At 37.5% G+C, this 19810-nt stretch overlaps 1 protein-coding gene across 1 annotated transcript; it reads left to right on the top strand.

The window, feature by feature from the left end:
- Positions 1–746: 746 nt before the first annotated feature.
- On the top strand, positions 747–17447 carry LOC119782388 (glutathione hydrolase 5 proenzyme-like). The gene is made up of 11 exons (XM_038283338.1): positions 747–1107; positions 4299–4426; positions 4516–4608; positions 6898–7078; positions 7154–7314; positions 7503–7795; positions 8323–8495; positions 10523–10614; positions 12957–13063; positions 14859–14975; positions 17379–17447. Exons 1-11 carry the CDS (start codon positions 839–841, stop codon positions 17445–17447), a joined length of 1683 nt encoding a protein of 560 aa, XP_038139266.1. The 5' UTR covers positions 747–838.
- The last annotated feature ends 2363 nt before the right edge of the window (positions 17448–19810 follow it).

The raw sequence follows: 19810 nt of genomic DNA, 5'->3' as shown, positions 1-19810 counted from the left end.
ATGAATAAATAAGTCATAAAATGAGCTAGAAAAACAAATACTTGAACCTATAGCTGCATAAGTTCTTTTGGCATGATGTATATTACTGTGATCTTGTAAATAATTAGATTGTTTTTAGTAAGATTTACAAAAAACATTAAAGGGGATTATATTGACCGCTTTGAATTTATTATGCATAGCAAGTGTTGAACTTTATAGTTGATGCTTAAAAATAACAGTCTATGTATTGTTATTTACAACCAGTCCACTTTGCTATAACCGTTCAATTAATATTTAAAAATGTAATTATTAACAGTTTTGTGCAAGATATTATGGAATTTATATTTTTCATGAAATATAACAATGGCAATTTTAATTGAAGCCCCCAGTTTTATAACACAGTTCCAATGTTTTGTACATTTTCACAATACATTAGGTGAAACAAGTGTCTGTTTTTTGACTTAAAATCTCTGACAGTTTTAGCAAGATTCCTAAACTGTCAAATTGCTCACTTGGCTGTAAGGTCTGGGTAAAGCCCTGAGTCCCTAAGTTTTGGTTAAAAATGATCTAAGACTGGATTCCTTAGTTTTTGACATCGAGTGTAATTACTTCTTTTGTTTGTTTTTCATATTGAGCAATGTTTAATTGTGAAAAAAAGACTTTTGTGCCCAGTAGTAACTCAAAACTTCTTTTCTATTTTTTACTTTAAGAGTTTTATTGAGAAGATAAAAGACACACCTGTCCCCGCCCCTTTGGTATAACCAGGTGAGCATTTGAAGCTTGTGTCAAAGCGGGTGTACTTAATCACTAATGCAGGAGTTTGATTTCTGAACCTGGGCTGCATTCAGAGCAGAAGGACATGGAAGCCATGGAGGGATCTTTGTCTAGCATGACACGAAGGTTTACTGTCAAGAAGTCCATCATCTGTTTTATCGCGGTTTCCACTGTTGTTGTCTTTGCGGTCATTATTTTCTCAAAGAATAAACATCCCTCGGACTTTGACATATGCTCAGAGGTTTCCCCAAAATTAAGATTATTAAGAAGTGCAGAAAGCTCCAGATGTCCAGACGGCATCTTTTTGAAAGGTGCTGTAGCTGCAGACTCAGAGACCTGCTCAGTGGTTGGAAGGTAAGTTCTGATCTTCACTTGTCATTAATGACTATTAAAATGCAGAGTTAATTAAAAGACTGATTAACAATTTTCTGTACTGACTGTTAAAGCTGACAGTGCTGCATTTCAGAGGTGAAGGGGCTGCTGTGCATTGCCCTTAAATCTTTAAGGTGTATTTGAAAATATTCAGACCCTGAGTGGATAAATAAAAGGTGTTAACATTTTTTAAAAAGCTGATTGGTTTACGCAGATTCCTAATTTCGTCACACAGTTAAATTTGTACTTATATTTAATCACAAAGGGTAAGTTTGTAATGTTTGTAACATTTGCAGCGTTAACCTGGAATAATCCTTTCTCCGCTTCCTTCTATAAAAAGCGCACTTTCTGTTTCCTCATTGTTAATCCTCCTGCGCGCAGTAGAGCTCTAATACTATCTGATCCCAAATAGCGCATTTTCTACCAGTGCTGGGATGGACTGGCCATTTTATGATGTATAATTACATCATAAAATAATTATTTTTATTTTATTTAGTAATTATTTCATTACTTAATTGAATTTGTGTAGGTTTAATAAATGCATTTAAGAATAAATGGAATTGATACAGAAAGTAAAACATGTTTACATTGTAACACGTTATTTTCTTTTCTTGCATAAGTACATTAAAGTATACAGATAACAAACTGTTTGATAGAACAGCTATTGTTTTATTGGTAATATTATTTCGAATCTCCTCTGGTTTAAACTGATTTTGGGTATTAAAATGCAGTTTTGTTTTTGGTGTGGAGAACAGCTGTTAATAAAAAGGGGAGTGTGCGTCAGCGCACGCGGCTGGACCGGAGAGGAAGACGCGCAATGTCAGATCTATGCAGCGGGAGATTTTGCTTTGGTTGTATGTTAAAACTAGTTAAAAATCAAAAAACAAAGATAAAACAGAAATCAAAGTTCGTCCCAGCGCCGCAGAACAGGCATTTAGAAACTGATCGGAGTTTGCACCCAGAGCACGAAAGAAAGACGCTCCCCGTGAGATCTGGACTTTATTTTTCCTTTGGGGATTTTTGGTGGTGGCTCTTTTATCTTATCTTTTTTGGGGGGTTTGACGTTTGGATTTTTCATTTTGGAACAGGACTTTGGACTTGAATACTTCCAGGACTTTGTTTTGAGTTCAGAGGATATGGAACTCATTTGTGGACATTATTATTAAAAATAAAAAGAATGGGCAATTCTGGACTTTCAGCTTTTAGGGCTTTTTTGCTGATATTAATTGAGTGTTCTGAGTATAACTTATACTGATTATGTGCAGTATTTTTGCAGTATTTTTTGATGCAACTTTTCTACTTCTGTTATTTGCTGTTGTTTTGGAAAAAAAATGCATAACGATATTACAGCTTTCATTGATTTATTTCAAACTTGAAACTTTGTTTAGCCTGTAAGGTGTAAAAAAAAAAAAAATTAACCGATTAATTGAATCGAATCGTATCGTGGTGTATTATTGAGTATCGAAAATAATCGAACCATTGGGTCAGGAAATCGATACTGAATCGAATCGCCATGATGGATGTGATTTACACCCCTAGTTGAAACCCTGGCTGAAGTTGTGAATGATTACATCCATGTTTATTTCCGTATACACAGATCATGCTTGCTTGTGACCTTATTGCATCCTCTACTGCACATGCACGTCACTTAAAGGTATAGTGGAGGATGTTCTTTTTCTGGGTGGTCCTCCTAATTGTCAATCATTCTGGTGATATGACACCAGAATGATTGATACGTCCTACGTATCCTTGTCCCCAATTTCACTTACCAGTGGTGAGTGACAGAGTGGAAAAATTGCAAATCTTCTTTTGGAAAGTTAGAGAGATGCAAACAGGACCTTTTAAACAGAGTGAGCACAAGAAGAAATGGCCCCGTGCACACTCTTGCATGCGTTAAAATTTACAGGGTTGTGCATTTTTTATTTTTTAAGTGGAGAGGGCGGGTATTTTTTTTTTAAAATTGTGAAAATCCTCCTCTTTACCTTTAAGTTGTGTGACTAGGGCTGGGTACCAAACATCGGTTCTTTTATGGTACCGACCGAAATGCTTCGGTTCTACAGAGTATCGAAACATGCCTCGTCTTTCGGTGCCAAGTTTCGATGATTGGCTGTAACACTTAACGTGATTGCGTCATCCAGGAAAAATACATAGGTGGTCACGCCTACAGCCAGGGTTCATGTGTTTCTGTTGTGAACTGGTTGCAGCGTCGTGGAACCCCTTTAAAATGCCCCCCAGGTCAAAAGTGCGGCTTCACTTTATTAAGACTGATGCCAATAGTATGCAGTTGCCTTGCAGCTATATTTGCTGTGATCAGTGGGAAGAAAGTAGTTTTGTTTTGTTTTTAAGTGGGAAAATCCACCTGAAAACTTAATCAGTGCAGTCAGTTCATCCTGCCTTCCAATATTATTTCTGTCAGAGCCGCTCAGACCCCCACATACCAGCGGTGCGCTGTCACTAGGAATCCCATTCAACGGGCTTGTTTGTCTCCTGAGAAAGCAGACATGTTAATTTTTCTAAAGAAAAACTGCTAACTAAACAGGTCCTCACAATGTAACAGTGAATATTAGACACTGACTTGTTTGCAACTGTTCTTCTTCACTGAAAAAAAAAAAATATTATGTAAGAGGAAAAATGTAAATGGAAAAATCAGAGCTTAAAATAAAACTCAAGATTTGTACTTTATTATGTTGTGTAATTTTCTTTTTCTTCGAATTGATATTATAAAACTGGTATGGAAAAAAGTATCGTTCAGGAACCGGTATCGAAGTGAAGGTATCGGTATCGGTACCGGAACCGAAAATTTTTGAACGATACCCAGCCCTATGTGTGACTGCAGTTCACACAGAAGATCAGATACAAGTCGCCTATATTTAGAACTGTTACAAGCTACGCAATACAATGGAAATTCACAAAAAAATCTGAATTGAGCATTAATGCCTGCAGTATGAACATAGTCTTAGTTAGGAAGGCGTCCTGGATCTAGTGGTGAAAATCATAATTGGTATTGTTTGACTATAAAATGGTGATTATTTTATTGGAAACATTTCAATATAGCAAATGAAGATGATGGGTTGTTATACAGATGAAGGACTTGGTGTAGCTGTACATTTAAACTTATTATTAGAGTCTAGGATCAACCAGACACATACTAATGACATGTTTAATTTTTCTAGGGACATACTTAAAAAGGGTGGCTCTGCAGTAGATGCTGCCATTGCTGCGCTTCTGTGCACCAGCATCGTAAACCCGCAGAGCGCGGGGCTCGGAGGGGGCTCTATATTCACAGTAATGGACAGCTCAGGTGAGAAAATGGCCATGCAGTCAAACACAAACAGAAATGTTCTAATAATAGCTACTGATAATAACTGATGGTGTGAATATCTTTTTAAGGTCATGTGACGATCATCAACTCCAGGGAGACTGCACCTTTAAATGTGATTTCTGATCTCAAAACGAAATGCGGAGAACCTCCAAATAAAAATGGTAGGTAGTTTGTTGCTGCATGTCATTTTAGGCCCGTGCACAGAAACTATTGCCGAAGCTTCTGCACGTTTGCACTGTGTTTAAAAACAGCCGTAGTTTAAAAACTGCAGCACTCAAACACTTCAAACCCGTTATTTTATTATTCCATACTAACAGTAGAATCTTTAAAATCAACTTTGGAATTTGTTAGAGCTGATCTGTGAAGCTTTGATAAAGGCTGGTTTTGCAGCTTTCTAGTGGTTCTGGGTCGCATTAGAACCAATCCAGCTAAAAAAAAAACTAAAATACTCAGACACTTCAAACTGTTACCTCATACCACATACCCACTTTGTGGTTTGTAAACGTTTTATCTGATTTCTGAAACTTTAATAAATGGCCTTAAAATAGCTTTTTGTTGCCTCTGAAACACATGAGAAATGGTTTGGGCTCAAAAACCACAACAGCTTGAACCTTTAAACCAAAATTATATTATTCCACAGAAACAGCAGAATATTTACAAACCCAGTTTGGTATTTGTGAAGCCATCCTTAATGGCTTGATCTCTTATAGAAGACGGTCTTTCAGTGGATCTGGAGTACACTCTGACTAAAGACACGGTTGTTATACGGAAGTCTAATAAAGAGGATGCTCAAATCAACACCAAAACTCAGATATCACATTTAGGACAACAACTTGAAAGGCAAGTTGTAAACAAAATTGTAAACTTAAAAAGATAAGTTACCTGGAAACTTATTACAATAACCAAATGTTTTCCAAATGTCACGGGGGTAAGGCAAATCAAAACCAGCGTTTAAGCTGTGCAAACAATGCAAAACTAACATTTGGTAACTGTTGTTTTAATAAAAACATAGAAAACATTATAATAGAATGTGAAATCAAAGTGACCTTGAACGATAAGATTACGGGCTATATTTCCACAAAGAGACAATCTAAAACACCAAAACCTTACTAACGTTCCCAATGTTGTTCTAAACTTAATTCTTCTGGCAGCAAAGGTATCTATGGTTTCATAATAAATATGTACATACATTTAATTATCTTTTTCCTTTACATTTATTTTTATAAAGATCTATAACTCCACACCTTGATGCAGTGGAAAAGTTTGTTACATCTAAAGATAAATATAGCAGAAACCTGTTTGAGCCTGAAAAAGACTGAGAAATTAACCGGAAGTTAAACAACCCTTAACCTACAGCCGGAATAACAATCTAATGATTACATGAAGCATGTCTCTCTATTACAGAAGCCTAGTTAAAGCCCTGAATTAGATCAGATTGAGAATCTGTTGAAGAATGTGAAACTTAATGTTCAAGGAAACTTTATTCAAGCTGACTAAACTTTTAACCTGACTCCGCCAGATGGATTTGCTCCGCATATCCATCTGGAAACCTTCCGTTGAAGTAATTTTGGGAAGGGGCGAAAATACTGGTTAGCTGATTGGCCTATGTTGGTGATAGACGGGCCAAATAAACCAATCAGATCAACGAAGCATATGATGTACTAACAGAGCGACGACGAAGAGGAGCCAATTGATAGATCAAACTCTTGCCGAAACCAGTGGGGAGAAGAGCAAAAACATCTTTTCCTCTGAGAAAAGCCTCCAGAGCAGTGTTTTGCTTTTCTTTCAGTGAAGAAATACTCTGTAATTCCGATAAAACTTGCTCGATAGCCACGCTAACGCTAGTTTCATCGGCTGAAGCCGCCATGTTCTTTAGACTGAACTGTCGCGCTTCTCGTTGCGTCACACCTCAACCCGCCTCAAAGCCAACGCTGATTGGACGTTCGTTTGGTGAACGGCTCCAAATTTTCTTTAACGGAGAGTCTCCAGACTGATTAGCGAGTGAAACCTTGAAAGCTCGCGAGATCAGGATGGTCTCACGAGGCTACTAAACTTTAGCTATGCTTAAAAAGACAAATACCAAACATGCAAGTTTGGTATTATAATTAAAAGAGATTTGGAAGTATGAAAAACAAAAGACTACAAAAACTTTTATGAAGTTTGGGAGAACAGGTTACAAAAAAAATACATAAAAAACCCCACAAGACTTCTAATGCATAATTGTTTTTCTTTTATTTGTTTTTGTGGTTCTACTTTTGGTAATTTAACAAAAAGTCGACTGTTGGGCTGAATACAAAATCTGATTTCATTTATTAGAAAGTGGCATGCCAAGGAATGTTGAAAAAAATATTCCCACGTATTGCCTACTTATTTTGCATTGTCACATTAAAATCACCATAAAATAGTTTCTCTCCTAAACTCAAACATTGTCCTTTCATCCATATGTACAGGTATGTATTGGATTGGAGTTCCAGGGGAAATTCGAGGCTATGAAAAGGCTCACAAGCTATTTGGAAAACTGCCTTGGGCCGACCTCTTCCAATGGACCATTAAGCGGGCCAGAGAAGGAATCAAGGTTCCTCGAATTCAAGGCTGCTACATCCAAAAAATTTCAGAAAACGATTCCGTAAGGTACTGTATAGAAGGCAATACCACTCAGTGTGGCTGAAAAAGTATAACAAAGCTTTACATTTGAACTCTTCTCAGGAAGGCATTTACAGATGAAAAAGGAAACCTGCTCAAGACTGGAGACATCATTAAATTTGAGAAACTGGCAGACACTTTGGAGACGATTGCAGACGATGGAGCAGAGGCCTTTTACTCTGGAAGGATAGCAGAGGATTTGGTCAGAGACGTGCAGGAGGCAGGTATTGTCAGAACACTTTCCTCTATGTCTGCATTGCTCAATGATTCAATTAGAAATGAGCAAATCAATTTGATCTGTATGCACCACAGTAATCTCTCAGACAGCAGCTGATCTATTAAAGGTCAGGATTTATGTCAGCTGGTTTAGTTTTCATGGTTTCTCTCGTATATTTTGTTGTTTTTTTCCCAGGAGGAGTCCTCACACTGGAGGACTTGGCATCATATAAGGTTAAAGTGACTGATGCGTGGAACATCTTTATTGGGGACTATCAGATGTACATACCCCCTCCCCCCTCAGGAGGGGTACTTCTCGGCATCGTCCTCAACATCATGAAAGGTTGCAGCTGGATTCAGACATCAGATCTGTGGATTCTCTCTATGTACAAAATGAAGTGTAGCATAAAAAAGATGTTTGAAACAGGAGAATGCTGTGTTCTGGTTACTTATACTAACATTTATCCTAGAGTACATCACGTGGGAAGAGTTTTGATAAATTTTAGGAAATGATGTAGAGTGACAATGGACGGGAAAACATATAGGATCAAACAAAGTATTATTTCTGTTCACAGAATTTAAGAAGGAGTTAAAGAATTCTACAAATACGACTTTGTTTTATCAACGGTACGCGGAAGCTTTAAAGTTTGCTAATGAACTGAGAAACTTTACAATGGATCCGGATTGTGGTAATTGTAATTTAAAGGTAAGTATATTAAACAATGCAATATAAAGTATTTGGTCATAGATGTGCACAAGTTTTAAAATAACTGCAATTGAGGAACCAGCTGATGGTTGGAATCAGACGGTTTCTTTTTAGGGATCAGTCCCTGACTTATCCTCGAGAATGTAGTTAGCAGGGAAGTGAGCATACCAATAGTTTTATTTATACACTCTAAATCAGCAAAGATTTGGGACTAGGGAAATAAAATGGAATAAAAGGGTTTTCAAACCATTGGGATGACCTCATCAAGTTATCTCATGCATAATTATTTTCTTTCATTTGTTTTTAACAGGATGCAAAAAAGATTTTAGACTCTAGCTTTGCTAAAGAGATATGGAGAAAGATCAAATCAAACGAAGGACCCAAAAGCCAGACGAAATATGAGGGCGGCTCTGGTACAACACACTTATCTGTCCTGGATGAGTCTGGAATTGCTGTCTCTGTCACCAGCTCCATCAACGCTTTGTTAGTATCTGATATGTTCTGCTTTGATGGGGGCATCTTCTGAGGCTTTAGAGGACTGACCCAGCAGGGGCCACAGATTTGTCTCTTTCTTTGCTCCTGGGTTCTTCTGTTTGCTTGCCTGCTCTCATGTTTGTTATTCTGCCTCACTCTATTCTGTTACTGTCACTACTATGTCCGTGCCTAATGTCCCGTTCTGTCAGTTCAGCTCCTGTAAGACTAATCTTTTTCACCATTAAGTAACTTATTTTACCTTCAGTCAAGCTCTACTTTTGGATCCTTTACAAGATAATCAACAAAAGGTTTAATTAGAGCTTTTTAAATGAGAAGTCAAGTCAGCAAGGAATAATCAATGGATCGCTATTTATACCTAAAGCTAGTACGTTCGCAGTGATTCAATAGAGTTAATCAGTGAAAAAATAAAAATAATCATTTTCGTCATAATCAGTGAATCTTCCAGCAGTGACGTCACGGTGCGGTAAGCCTAGCGCCTTTCTCCTCGCTTTACAAGCAAAATCAATGGGAACTACTAGACACATCTGCAATTTAATAACAAAAAGGCAACAGAAGCAAAAATCCACCAACATAAATCCACAAAATCCAAAAATGCTGAAAACCAGGAATCCTCACAACAATGGGGCAAAGAAATGACGACAAACCAGCAACAGTGACTGAGCAGGAGGTGCATATAGGGGAGAGAGAAACAAAGACCAGGCTAATCAGCAGATTGGGAGCAGGTGTGAAGAGAGGAGTCTAGAAGGGATACATAAAAACTCAAATACAATCAAAAATAACTAGAATCACACAAAATGAAAATAAGACAAATGAAAACTCAAAAATAAAACTTAAACAGAACCAAAACCATAACACAGAGTCTGGGAACGGCCATTTTTTGCCCAAATATAGTAACCCCTCCCTCCTGCCATCTTCCAGCAGTGACGTCACGGTGCGGTAAGCCTAGCGCCATTCTCCCCGCTTTACAAGCAAAATCAATGGGAACTACTAGACACATCTGCAATCAACAACAATTATTGAAGATTTCACCCTCTGAATTGAAAAGACAACACATAAAACAGACCCATTATACAGATACAGAATTTATCTTAAATTTTATTATTTATAAATAAGCACTTTTTTAAAGAAGTGACAGAGGGGTCTGAAAAGTTGCTCAATAAAGCAACAAAAGCGCATAGGGCAAAACTGGCAAAAGTACTCTTTGCACCGTTTGTTTTCAAATGCTTTGCTGCAGTTGTGCAGCAAATAGACTGATCCAATGTGGTGGGGGTTGTCGGGGGTGGGGTGGGGGGCTTACTTTAACAAGCATTCTCATGGCATTTTAGAGAAAGGATTTGTATCAAACACATAATTGTGCACAAATGAGTAATACCTGTATTAACCATACATGTGAAAGGAGGTTTATGGGGCCCCCACGAACTTGGGGCCCTTGGCAGCTGCCTAGTTTTGCCTAATGGTAAATCTGCCCCTGTATTTAGACTAAAACTGTGAAATAATCAAATGGAAAATGTTCATATTAGTGGGATAGAGCACTATTTTAGATGATAAGTCTACAGCTTTATATCAGCCTTTTACATCTGACATTTTTTTTGCCAGTAATTCCTATGAAGAGTGAGATTGGTTGAGTCTGTTGACTGAATAAATCAGTCTGATGTACTCCAACTCTTCCTGGTGAAACTTCTATTAACATGGATCTTTTGTCAATTTAGGGGAGCAAAGATGTCGGTATGATCCTCTACTTTCAAGAACTTCTATCTAGTGAGGATCATCAGATCAATCCAATGAGAGGAGGCAAACTAATAGTGTATCTCTAACTGGCTTCTTGCCCAATTACTTTTTCGACAAGCTGATGGTGAAATAACATCCTTCTTATAACTCTACAGAACCTAAATTCAAAAATCCAAACCTAATCTTTAAGCTAATAATTTACTTTCTTGGTGATGGCTCTTTTATTTATACACCAACTCTATTTACAAATATATCATGCTGAAAAGAGTTCCCTGCTGTTTTAACAGTTTTGGCTCCAGGGTCTACTCTCGAAATACTGGGATCATCCTCAACAACCAGCTGAAGGACTTTTGTAACATCACTCAGAATATCTCCCCAGGTAATCAGATCATTTTATTTTTGCTATAAATAAGTCAAGTTTTTGCAGCAAACCTTTTCTCTGAAATGAAAAGACTTTAACAACGTAGGATTCTTGTCCCTTATTACCAATTTATCTTTACTATAAGGTTCTTATTAGACCCACTAAATCTGAGACAAAGAGTCAAATTAACTTTTTTATATGGTTATTATGCTATGACTTCAGTCTAATCCATTCCCTGTGTTTTAGGGGTGTTTTCTACCCATATTTTACCTGCATAGTTTACTCATGTCTAATGGTTTGTTTCACACACGTGATTCAACAAACCACTGGTATTTGTTTTTTATTTATTTGAAAGCTTTTAGTTCTATCACAATACAGACTCAAAGAGCTGCTAGCTCAGTTTTCTCTTCTATTTGTTACTAGTTAAACATTAAAGAATATACAATCAAACCAAAGAACCAAAATAGTTTTGTTCTCTTAGAAAACATGCCCTATTTTATTTTAATTTAATTTACCTGGCGAATGAATTTATACAAGATTTTTCCATAGCATGAAAATTCAAAATGCTCAGTTCAATTCATAACATATCATTATCATAAGATATTTATAATAAAAAGATAAAATTATACAGTATATGATAAGGAAGGAAAAGGATGACTGGAGATAACATGTTTCCACATTTTGTCAAATATAATGCCAAAAAGAGATGTTTTATTTAGCATTGCCATACAAAATTAGATCATAGTGTAACAAACTAAGGAAAAAATTATTTGTTTTAATAAGAGATTTAAAAACAGGATAATAGGAGGCACCTAAAGGCAACAAATTCCACTTTGTAAGAGCTGCTACAGAGAAGGCTTCACCCCCTTTGAGCCGGCCTAGTTATAGGGACGGTGAGTGATGGTGGTAGGCACTAAGGCAGCAGCAGCTCAGATAGAGATTGTGGAAGTCGTTTAGATATTTAAAAACCAATAACAGCAGCGTAAAATTAATTACGTAATAAACAGGGAGCTAGTGAAGGGGCACCAGTATCGGGGAAATATGCTCAAGTCTGCAGGAGTGAGTTACCAAGCCAGCAGTAGAGTTCAATTCAGATAATTTCTATAGTGCCAATTCACAACACATGTCATCTCAAGGCAGTTTCCAGTTCACCAGATCATCCAGTCAGATTGGTTCAAAGTTTTCTATCTAAGGAAAACCAATTGATTGCATCGATTTGTTGACTCGAATGCAATCCCTCACTATAAGCATGCTTGTAGCGACAGTGGAGAGGAAAAACTCCCTTTTAACAGGAGGAAACCTCCAGCAGAACCAGGCTCAGTGTGAGCGGCCATCTGCTGAGGCCGACTGGGGTTCAAGGAGACAGAAGCAGACATAGAAAAAGCAGCTGTAAAAGTCCGTCCAGGAAACACACAGCCAGGCAGACGAGCTCCGAGCCAGCTCCCATGTCAGAGGATGAAGAGAGCACATCCCTCTAGTCACAGTCAGAGAAACAGGACTACACTGGAAAACGGCCAATCTCCAGCATCTATAAACAAAGGTGTTGATGGCAGCAGCACAGCTGATATTTCTCTCCAGGATGGAGTCACAGCCAAACAGGAACAGACCAGATGAAGCTACTATGAGAAAAAGCAGAGAGAGCAGAACGTTAGAGATTGAACTAACAGATTCTGCAGAGTGGGAGAATAGAGATAGAATGAAGCAGAATGATTAAATGGGGGTCCCTATGTCCTCCAGAAGTCTAAGCCTATAGCAGCATAACTATAGAGATAGCTCTAATGGGAATAAGATTATTTTTACCTCTCATCCCTGCCTCCCTCACCTCTCAGAACACAGATACTGATGTTGCGGGGAGTTCATAAAACTCCAAATATACACTCTGCTTCTATAAAATATTTGATAAGATCTAAATCTTCAAACTATGATATTTAAATATCTAGCTTTTATTTTGAAAACTTTCTTTATTAATTTCTTAGAGACAGGACCATGATCACTGACAGTAATGTGACTAGAGCTGCTGACTAAGAAATTATTTAAATTAGAGAAAGAATGATTTACAGATGAGAAAAAATATATATTTTGTGCCTTTAGATTGAAAAGAGCATCATGTATCACAGTGTATAATGACTCATGTACTGTTAACTTGGAACTGTATCTTGGAAAACTATAGCTGTCAAATATGACGGCCAATATGTTAGGTCTTAAAAAGGAAAAAAATGAAATTAGGTGGAAAAACATTTGCGACATAAAACATTTCAAAAGCAGAGAAATTTGCAATTCATTCATTTTGATAAAAACGTTGTCAGTCTGAATTGAAGTTTTTTGTGCTGTCATTGAAAGCTTATTTTTTTCTTTTCTAGGAGAGAGGCCCCCCTCCTCCATGGCTCCCTCTATTTTGAAGTCTAAATCAAATCTGCTGGTGATTGGAGGGAGCGGAGGGAAAATGATCACAACGGGGTTGGCTTCTGTAAGTAGCCATGGCTGAAGGCCCGATCTGATTATTATTTACTTGAAAGGAAAGAATAAAACATGCAAACTGATCCACTAACCTATCCTGTAGCCCAGCACTGCAGGTGCAATTCATTTAGCATATCTGTACGTATGAAGATACAAAATATATGCTGATATCGTGATATACTGTACAAAGTACTTGCATGAGGTAATAGCAGGGGTGGAAAGTAACGAATTACATTTACTCACGTTACTGTAATTGAGTACTTTTTATGAGTTATTTGTAATTTTCTGGGTAGTTTTTGAAATATGTAATTTTTACTTTTACTCAAGTAAATTTTAACCTAAGTAGGTGTACTTCGCTACATTTAAAACCCTGTCATATTACTGAGTAAAAAAAAAAAAAACTCATGGTGAAAAAATTTTATGCGGCCGGAATTTATAACTTGCGTGGCCCTGCCTTGCAATTACCCTTTGTATTGTCTCATAATCCAGTGCTGCGCTTTGGAATATGGCAGTTGCTAATCACGATGTAGAGAGTATGGATGAGGAAAGGCCCGAAGAGGAAACACATTCTGGTATCTTTTGGGCAATTAATTTTGTGTGCATTTTGAATACTTTAAAATGTAGTTTAAATTTCTTTATTCCTATCATGGTGTTGTCTGTTGGTAACCTGACTCCGCCAGATGGATTTGCTGGATTTGCTCACATATCCATCTGGAAACCTTCCGTTGAAGTAATTTTGGGAAGGGGTGAAAATTCTGGTTAGCTGATTGGCCTATGTTGGTGATAGACGGGCCAAATAAACCAATCAGATCAACGAAGCATATGACGTACTAACAGAGCGACGACGAAAACACAACCACAAGCCAGGCTACTCTTGCTGAAACCAGTCGGGAGAAGAGCAAAAACATCTTTTCCTCTGAGAAAAGCCTCCAGAGCAGTGTTTTGCTCTTCTTTCACTGAAGAAATACTCTGTAATTCCGATAAAACTTGCTCGATAGCCACGCTAACGCTAGTTTCATCGGCTGAAGCCGCCATGTTCTTTAGACTGAACTGTCTCGCTTCTCGTTCGTCACACCTCAACCCGCCTCAAAGCCAACGCTGATTGGACGTTCGTTTGGTGAACGGCTCCAAATTTTCTTTAACGGAGAGTCTCCAGACTGATTAGCGAGTGAAACCTTAAAGGCTCGCGAGATCAGGATGGTCTCACGAGGCTAGTCTGTTGGTCAGTATGATTGAAAATTGTTTGCACTTTATGGCACAGGTTGTGACTGTCCTTGTGCTGCGTATGTTTCTTAGCCCAGATGATCTTTTGCAAGTGTGGATGTCCACTGAAATACGTCTTGAAATCGATTAAAACACCTCAATTCGATTCATGACTCATCCTTTTTTTGCATCAAATTACTCAAAGTAACTAAGTAACTTTTACTCAAATTACAATTTAAATGAAGTAGTTTTGTACTTTTGAGTAAACCTCAAGATGGCAAATTTGACTTTTACTCTAAGTAAACTTTAGGCAAAGTAAAGATACTTTTACTCAATTACAATTTTTAAGTACTCTTTCCACGTCTGGGTAATAGAAATGCGTTTTGTTTTTTTTAACCTTAAACTGACTGCAGGTCCAGTTTGTGTGTCTGTATTCAGCACATTTTGAAAGTCAGGTACAAAGTCACATGTAAAATAAAGTTTTTTCTCAGCAAGACTATTAAATAAAGGAACTCTTTCTTTGGGATATTGATAGATTGGAGCTTTTGTGCAAACTCACTCTAATCCAAATATTTACAGCAGTATGTTTTCGTCTCTTGCAGGCATTACTTAACTTATTTTGGCCTGGAAATAGCCTTAAGGAGGCTATTGACACCCCTGTTTTATATGTTGATCCAAGTGAACCGAACACAACGAAGTTGGAGTACAAATTTAGTATGGTAAGTTAAGTTTTCAGGTGTCAGGTAACAAACTGCATATAATTAACCTCATCTTATTTTTCCTTTATCCTCCTCAGGAAATATTTAAAAAACTTGGGGGTGATGTAAGGTCTCCTGAAAACTCATGTACCATCATTCAATGTCGGGACAATTGTACAACATTCTACAATGTGGTTAATGCTGTTTGGAAATTGGAGGGGAAAATCTCTGCAGAGTCTGATAAGAGGAAAGATGGTAAAGCAGCTGGTTATTAATACCTCCAGTCAGTAATGCAGGTTATAGAGATTTCCTGAAAATAAACCAGATCGTTCTGCAGCAGAAGGTGTCAGTTGTTCCAGAGCGCACACTGAACAAGATATGATAAAACCGGTTTGTTTTTTTGTTTTAATATGTCTGCCTGTTACTGATAGAGCTGAGAAGACACAGACTGTAACATGCTGGTACCATAGAGAAAGATTTTACTCATTTTATTTTTTTTTTGCCTTTCCTTAATGTGATTTGGTTACGTGGAAAAATTTACTTATTATCTATATAGTATTAAATTAAGTCCGTAATCTTTACATGTATTTAGGTGTCATGATTTGGGACTGTTTTGAGTCTTTTGATCTTATGTTTGGTATTTTTTCTCTTATCAAAGGTTTAATTATTGTTTAGTTTGTATTTTGAGCTTATCTTTAGCCTATTATTGATTTTGCTGTTTGGGTCTGTAGTGTTAGGTAATTTTCCTATAGTCGTAGTTTTTAGCCATCTTTTCAAGCTCTAGTTAATCTTTAGTTATCTTATTTATCTTATTTTAATTTACTTTCTTTAATGTCAGGTTCCTTTTGTAAGATCTCTTTAGTTTTGATCGTTATCGTTTAGTTGTTTTTCCTCTTTAGTCACGTTCAGCTGATGTCTTTCTTCCTTTTTTACTTGCCAGCGTTTTGCTCATGATACCAACCACTTATATACCCTTTAGTTTTCTTTTATTCTTCATAGGTGCTCCGGTGTTGTAACCTTGTTCTAAGGTCATTTTGTTTTCTTCCACTTGCCCTTCTACATAGTTGGGTCCATCTTAGCTCTGGTTCATTACGTTTAAAGGAAAAGTCCGGTCAGTAAGGAATAACCAATGGATCATTATTTATACCTGAAACTAATACGTTCACAGTGATTTAATGAATGTAGCGTTAATCAGTGAAAAAATAAAAATAATCATTTTCGTCATAATCAGTCAGTCTGGGAGCGGCCATTTTTGCCCACATACAGTAACCCCTCCCTCCTGCCATCTTCCAGCAGTGACGTCACGGTGCGGTAAGCCTAGCGCCATTCTCCCCGCTTTACAAGCAAAATCAATGGGAACTACTAGACACATCTGCAATCAACAACAATTATTGAAGATTTCCAGAGGACTTCCCCATTGAAATTCACCAGAGCTATAGTGAAACTGACAATGCCCACGTGCATGGCAGCTGGATGCTGGAATACATCGGGAAAAAGTGAAAATAAAGAGTTATTCCACCTTTCTGATTCCTGATCCTCCACGGACGGGTTGGTCGTTGGATCGCCAACTTGAAGAGGGAGGATTTGCCATCGAACTTCTGGCCAGAGAAAAAACCTGTAATATGTAGCCAACATTTGGAAGAAGAATGTTTTCAAGATGACTTGGATAATAGCACGTTGTGACAAACACCAGATACAGCACTGGGACTTGATCAACAGCCGATACCGCACCGTGACGTCACAAACCAGTAGGTGGCAGTAGTGTTCTTTGACAAACATGGATGCCTCCAGTAAAGCTCATTCAGATGAAAATGACTCTGAATTAAAAACAGTTAAAACATGTAATAGTTTCAAGTTTGTATTCTGAATATGTCCGAACTTTTCCTTTAATATGTGTGAATAAGAAGGTTTCTGGAAATCCATAATGTTTGCTGTTGGCTGCAATTTTTCTAATTAGCTCTATTCTTGTTTATTGGTTATTCCTTCATTTGCTGCAATAAAACATTGATTGATTGATTGCTTGCTTGATTTAGTTGTTTTTATTACTCATAAGAGTAAATTAATTTGTTCTATCATAACACAAACAACAATAGAAAGCAACCAATGCAACAACAAAAACACCAACAAAAAACCCCACAAAAACTGTAAAAACATATTTACAGAACGTAATAAAATAAGTAAATTTAGTGTTATCTAAGCCGCACAGTTCTGAAATCTGCATAGAAAGCATGAAGTCTAACAACCACATGCAGAAACTCGGCGGCTGAACTAAGCTGTAGGGGTTTGTAGTACTGCTTATTCTTATATAGTTATCAGCCTCACCTGCACCACCTGCTGGTATCCCACATACAAGCTCAGGCCACCTGACGTCGGGACCAAAGCTAATGATCATTCAAGATCCCCTTCCTAGCTCTTCTTGTTCAGCTTTCCTCCTGCACACCAACTGAACCTTCATCCCACCCCATCTCCTCCTTCTCTCACCACCTTTTCTAACGAACCTACCATGGTTCCTACAACTGACTCGGGAAACTTTTATTTTTTTGCCGCATAAAAATCCTACCTTGCCAACATTATATCCTAAGCACCTTAAAACAGCTGAAATACAGTGTTGCACATAGCCTCAACTATAAACAGTATTTAAAAGAAAAAATAGCCTATGTAATAAACATCAAAATTGGGTAAAAAGACAAGGCTAAAAGCTATTTATAGGAAATCAGCATATTTTCTTTCTAAGAAAATAGGCAACAAATCCTGTATTTGGCTGAAAACACACCTAAGATAAATGTGGGGTGTCTTTCATCAGATAATTTAAAAGTGAAGTTTGTAAATAAATTAATTGGTGAAAAAAGCCTTGTTACAAAGCTTAGACACAATCAATGGGCAACGTCAGTGAGTACTAAAAATTATATTTCTTTTAACAGCCTATATAATTTAAGTCTTTAGTTCTTAATGATATCTTTGCAAAAAATGTTAATTCTAAAAATTCTTTTTTTTTTTATCAGGGAACAGGAAATGTATATGTTGGAGTTATTATGATTTCTGTTGTTTGTATCATTTTATTCATTTATATCTTTTATATTGCTTTTAATCATTTTTGCTATGTTACTCTAATCAGTGGAAATAGTGTATGCAGGTCATAAGACTGTCAAATGTTTGTTAGAATGCTTTTCTGTTTTTCATTTGAGAAGCACAGAAGTTAAAAGTTCATGACCCCCGACACCTTTTTTAAAAGCGTATACTGAAACCAGACATGTTCCCTATCTTAAAAGTTCATGCTATGTCTAAGAGATTGCGTAATCGAAACTAAGACCTGCTGTTGTAATGTGTTGACTGTTCAATAAATAAGCCTGCAAGCGTGGAGCAAGACAAAGATGCACAGTGATCCCAAAGCTCTGTGTATTTTCCCTTTGCAAAGCACAGTCAGGAAAAATCTTACACTGTCTTTGTTTCTTTCTTTATAGGTTAAAGTTGGGGAAACTTAACAACCCTAACAGTATATTAAGCTTTTCTCATGTGGAACCAAGCACCAGTTCTAGTCTGTAAGGCAAACAACCTGTCGACTTTTAATTCTAGGCTTAAAACTTTCCTTTTTGACAAAATGTACAGTAGAGTGGCTCAGGTTATTCAGAGCCTTCTATATATTCATGCTGCTATAGGCTTAAGCGTCTGGAGGACATAGGGACCACTTTACTTCATTTTGCTTCATTTCATTTCTATTCTCCAATATTTGTTAGTTCCCTCTCTAATGTCTCTGCTTTTTCTCATCATAGTACCTTTATCTGGTCTGTTTGGCTGTGATGTCATCCCGGAGAGAAATACCAGTTGTGCTGCTGCAATCAACACCTATGGTTGGAAATTATAGGGTTGGGTCTTTGTTCAGTGCTTAGCCCTATTTCTGTCTTAGACATAGAAAGCTCCGCTTTTACTGAAACTAAGTGGATGTGCTCTCTTTCATCTGATGTAAAAACTGGCTCAGACCCTGCTTATAAGTTTTTTTTCTAGACAGAGCTAGATTATTGCTACATTTTCTGATATTCAAAGCATTTTTATATCGTCTCTTCTTTAACATCCCAGTTGGCCTCAGCAGATGGCCGCTCACACTGAGCCTGGTTCTGCTGGAGGTTTCTTCCTGTTAAAAGGGAGTTTCCTCCAACAGTCTGAAAACATGCATGTTGGTTTAAATTGTCTTCCTACACTGACCTTAGGCATGACTGTTTTGGTGTTTGTTCAAAAGGTACATATAAAATACAAAACAGTGCATGGATATTTGAGGAACAACTTATCAAATACTTGAACATGTATGAATTTGCTTATAGAATTAAGATGTGATATTTTAGCCTTAATACCATGAGAAAGACTGGTTAATTGATGACAGACAGGTTCCCCTCAGTGAATCGGTGTGGCTCAAAGGTCTGCACCAACGTCAGCTTCACTAAAAGCATTTAGGAAATGAATACTTTTTAGAGGTAAAACCAAAATATACAGATTCTGGAACGGAAAGGTCAAATAATACAAACTTTGTGATTTCTTAGGGTGGGCTGCCTTGCCTTGTTTAACTATATTTGGACTTCTGTGGGTGGGGTTGGGGGGGGGACAATCACACTGTGCCCTGACCTTAGAGGAGCCACCTGTTGCAAATGCCACATTACCATGTCTGGCAGCACGAACAAAAGGTCATGGTGGGGGATCATGGAAAGGGCCTCATGCAGCGACCACCGTGCCCTTCCCCAGCAAGCGGCTGCAGCTCAGGCGTTTCCCCGACAGCAGACAGACTCGCTCCTCTGAATAACAAACACACACAGCTTTCCTGATACGGCGCCAGAACAGCATGTTCCAAACCTGCCTCCTATTACCAA

Source organism: Cyprinodon tularosa, unplaced genomic scaffold, assembly GCF_016077235.1.
Source record: "Cyprinodon tularosa strain WSP-4 unplaced genomic scaffold, ASM1607723v1 ctg192, whole genome shotgun sequence".
Taxonomy (NCBI): Eukaryota; Metazoa; Chordata; class Actinopteri; order Cyprinodontiformes; family Cyprinodontidae; genus Cyprinodon; species Cyprinodon tularosa.
Note: the sequence above shows the minus strand (reverse complement) of the source record. Positions and strands in the feature narration are given on the sequence as shown.

Excerpts from the sequence above, each read along its gene's own strand:
- LOC119782388 (XM_038283338.1), top strand. The coding sequence starts at position 839 with ATGGAAGCCATGGAGGGATCTTTGTCTAGCATGACACGAAGGTTTACT. Across the intron at positions 4,427-4,515 it reads CACAGTAATGGACAGCTCAG|GTCATGTGACGATCATCAAC; the intron begins GTGAGAAAATGG and ends TATCTTTTTAAG. Across the intron at positions 7,796-8,322 it reads GAGTACATCACGTGGGAAGA|GATGCAAAAAAGATTTTAGA; the intron begins GTTTTGATAAAT and ends TGTTTTTAACAG.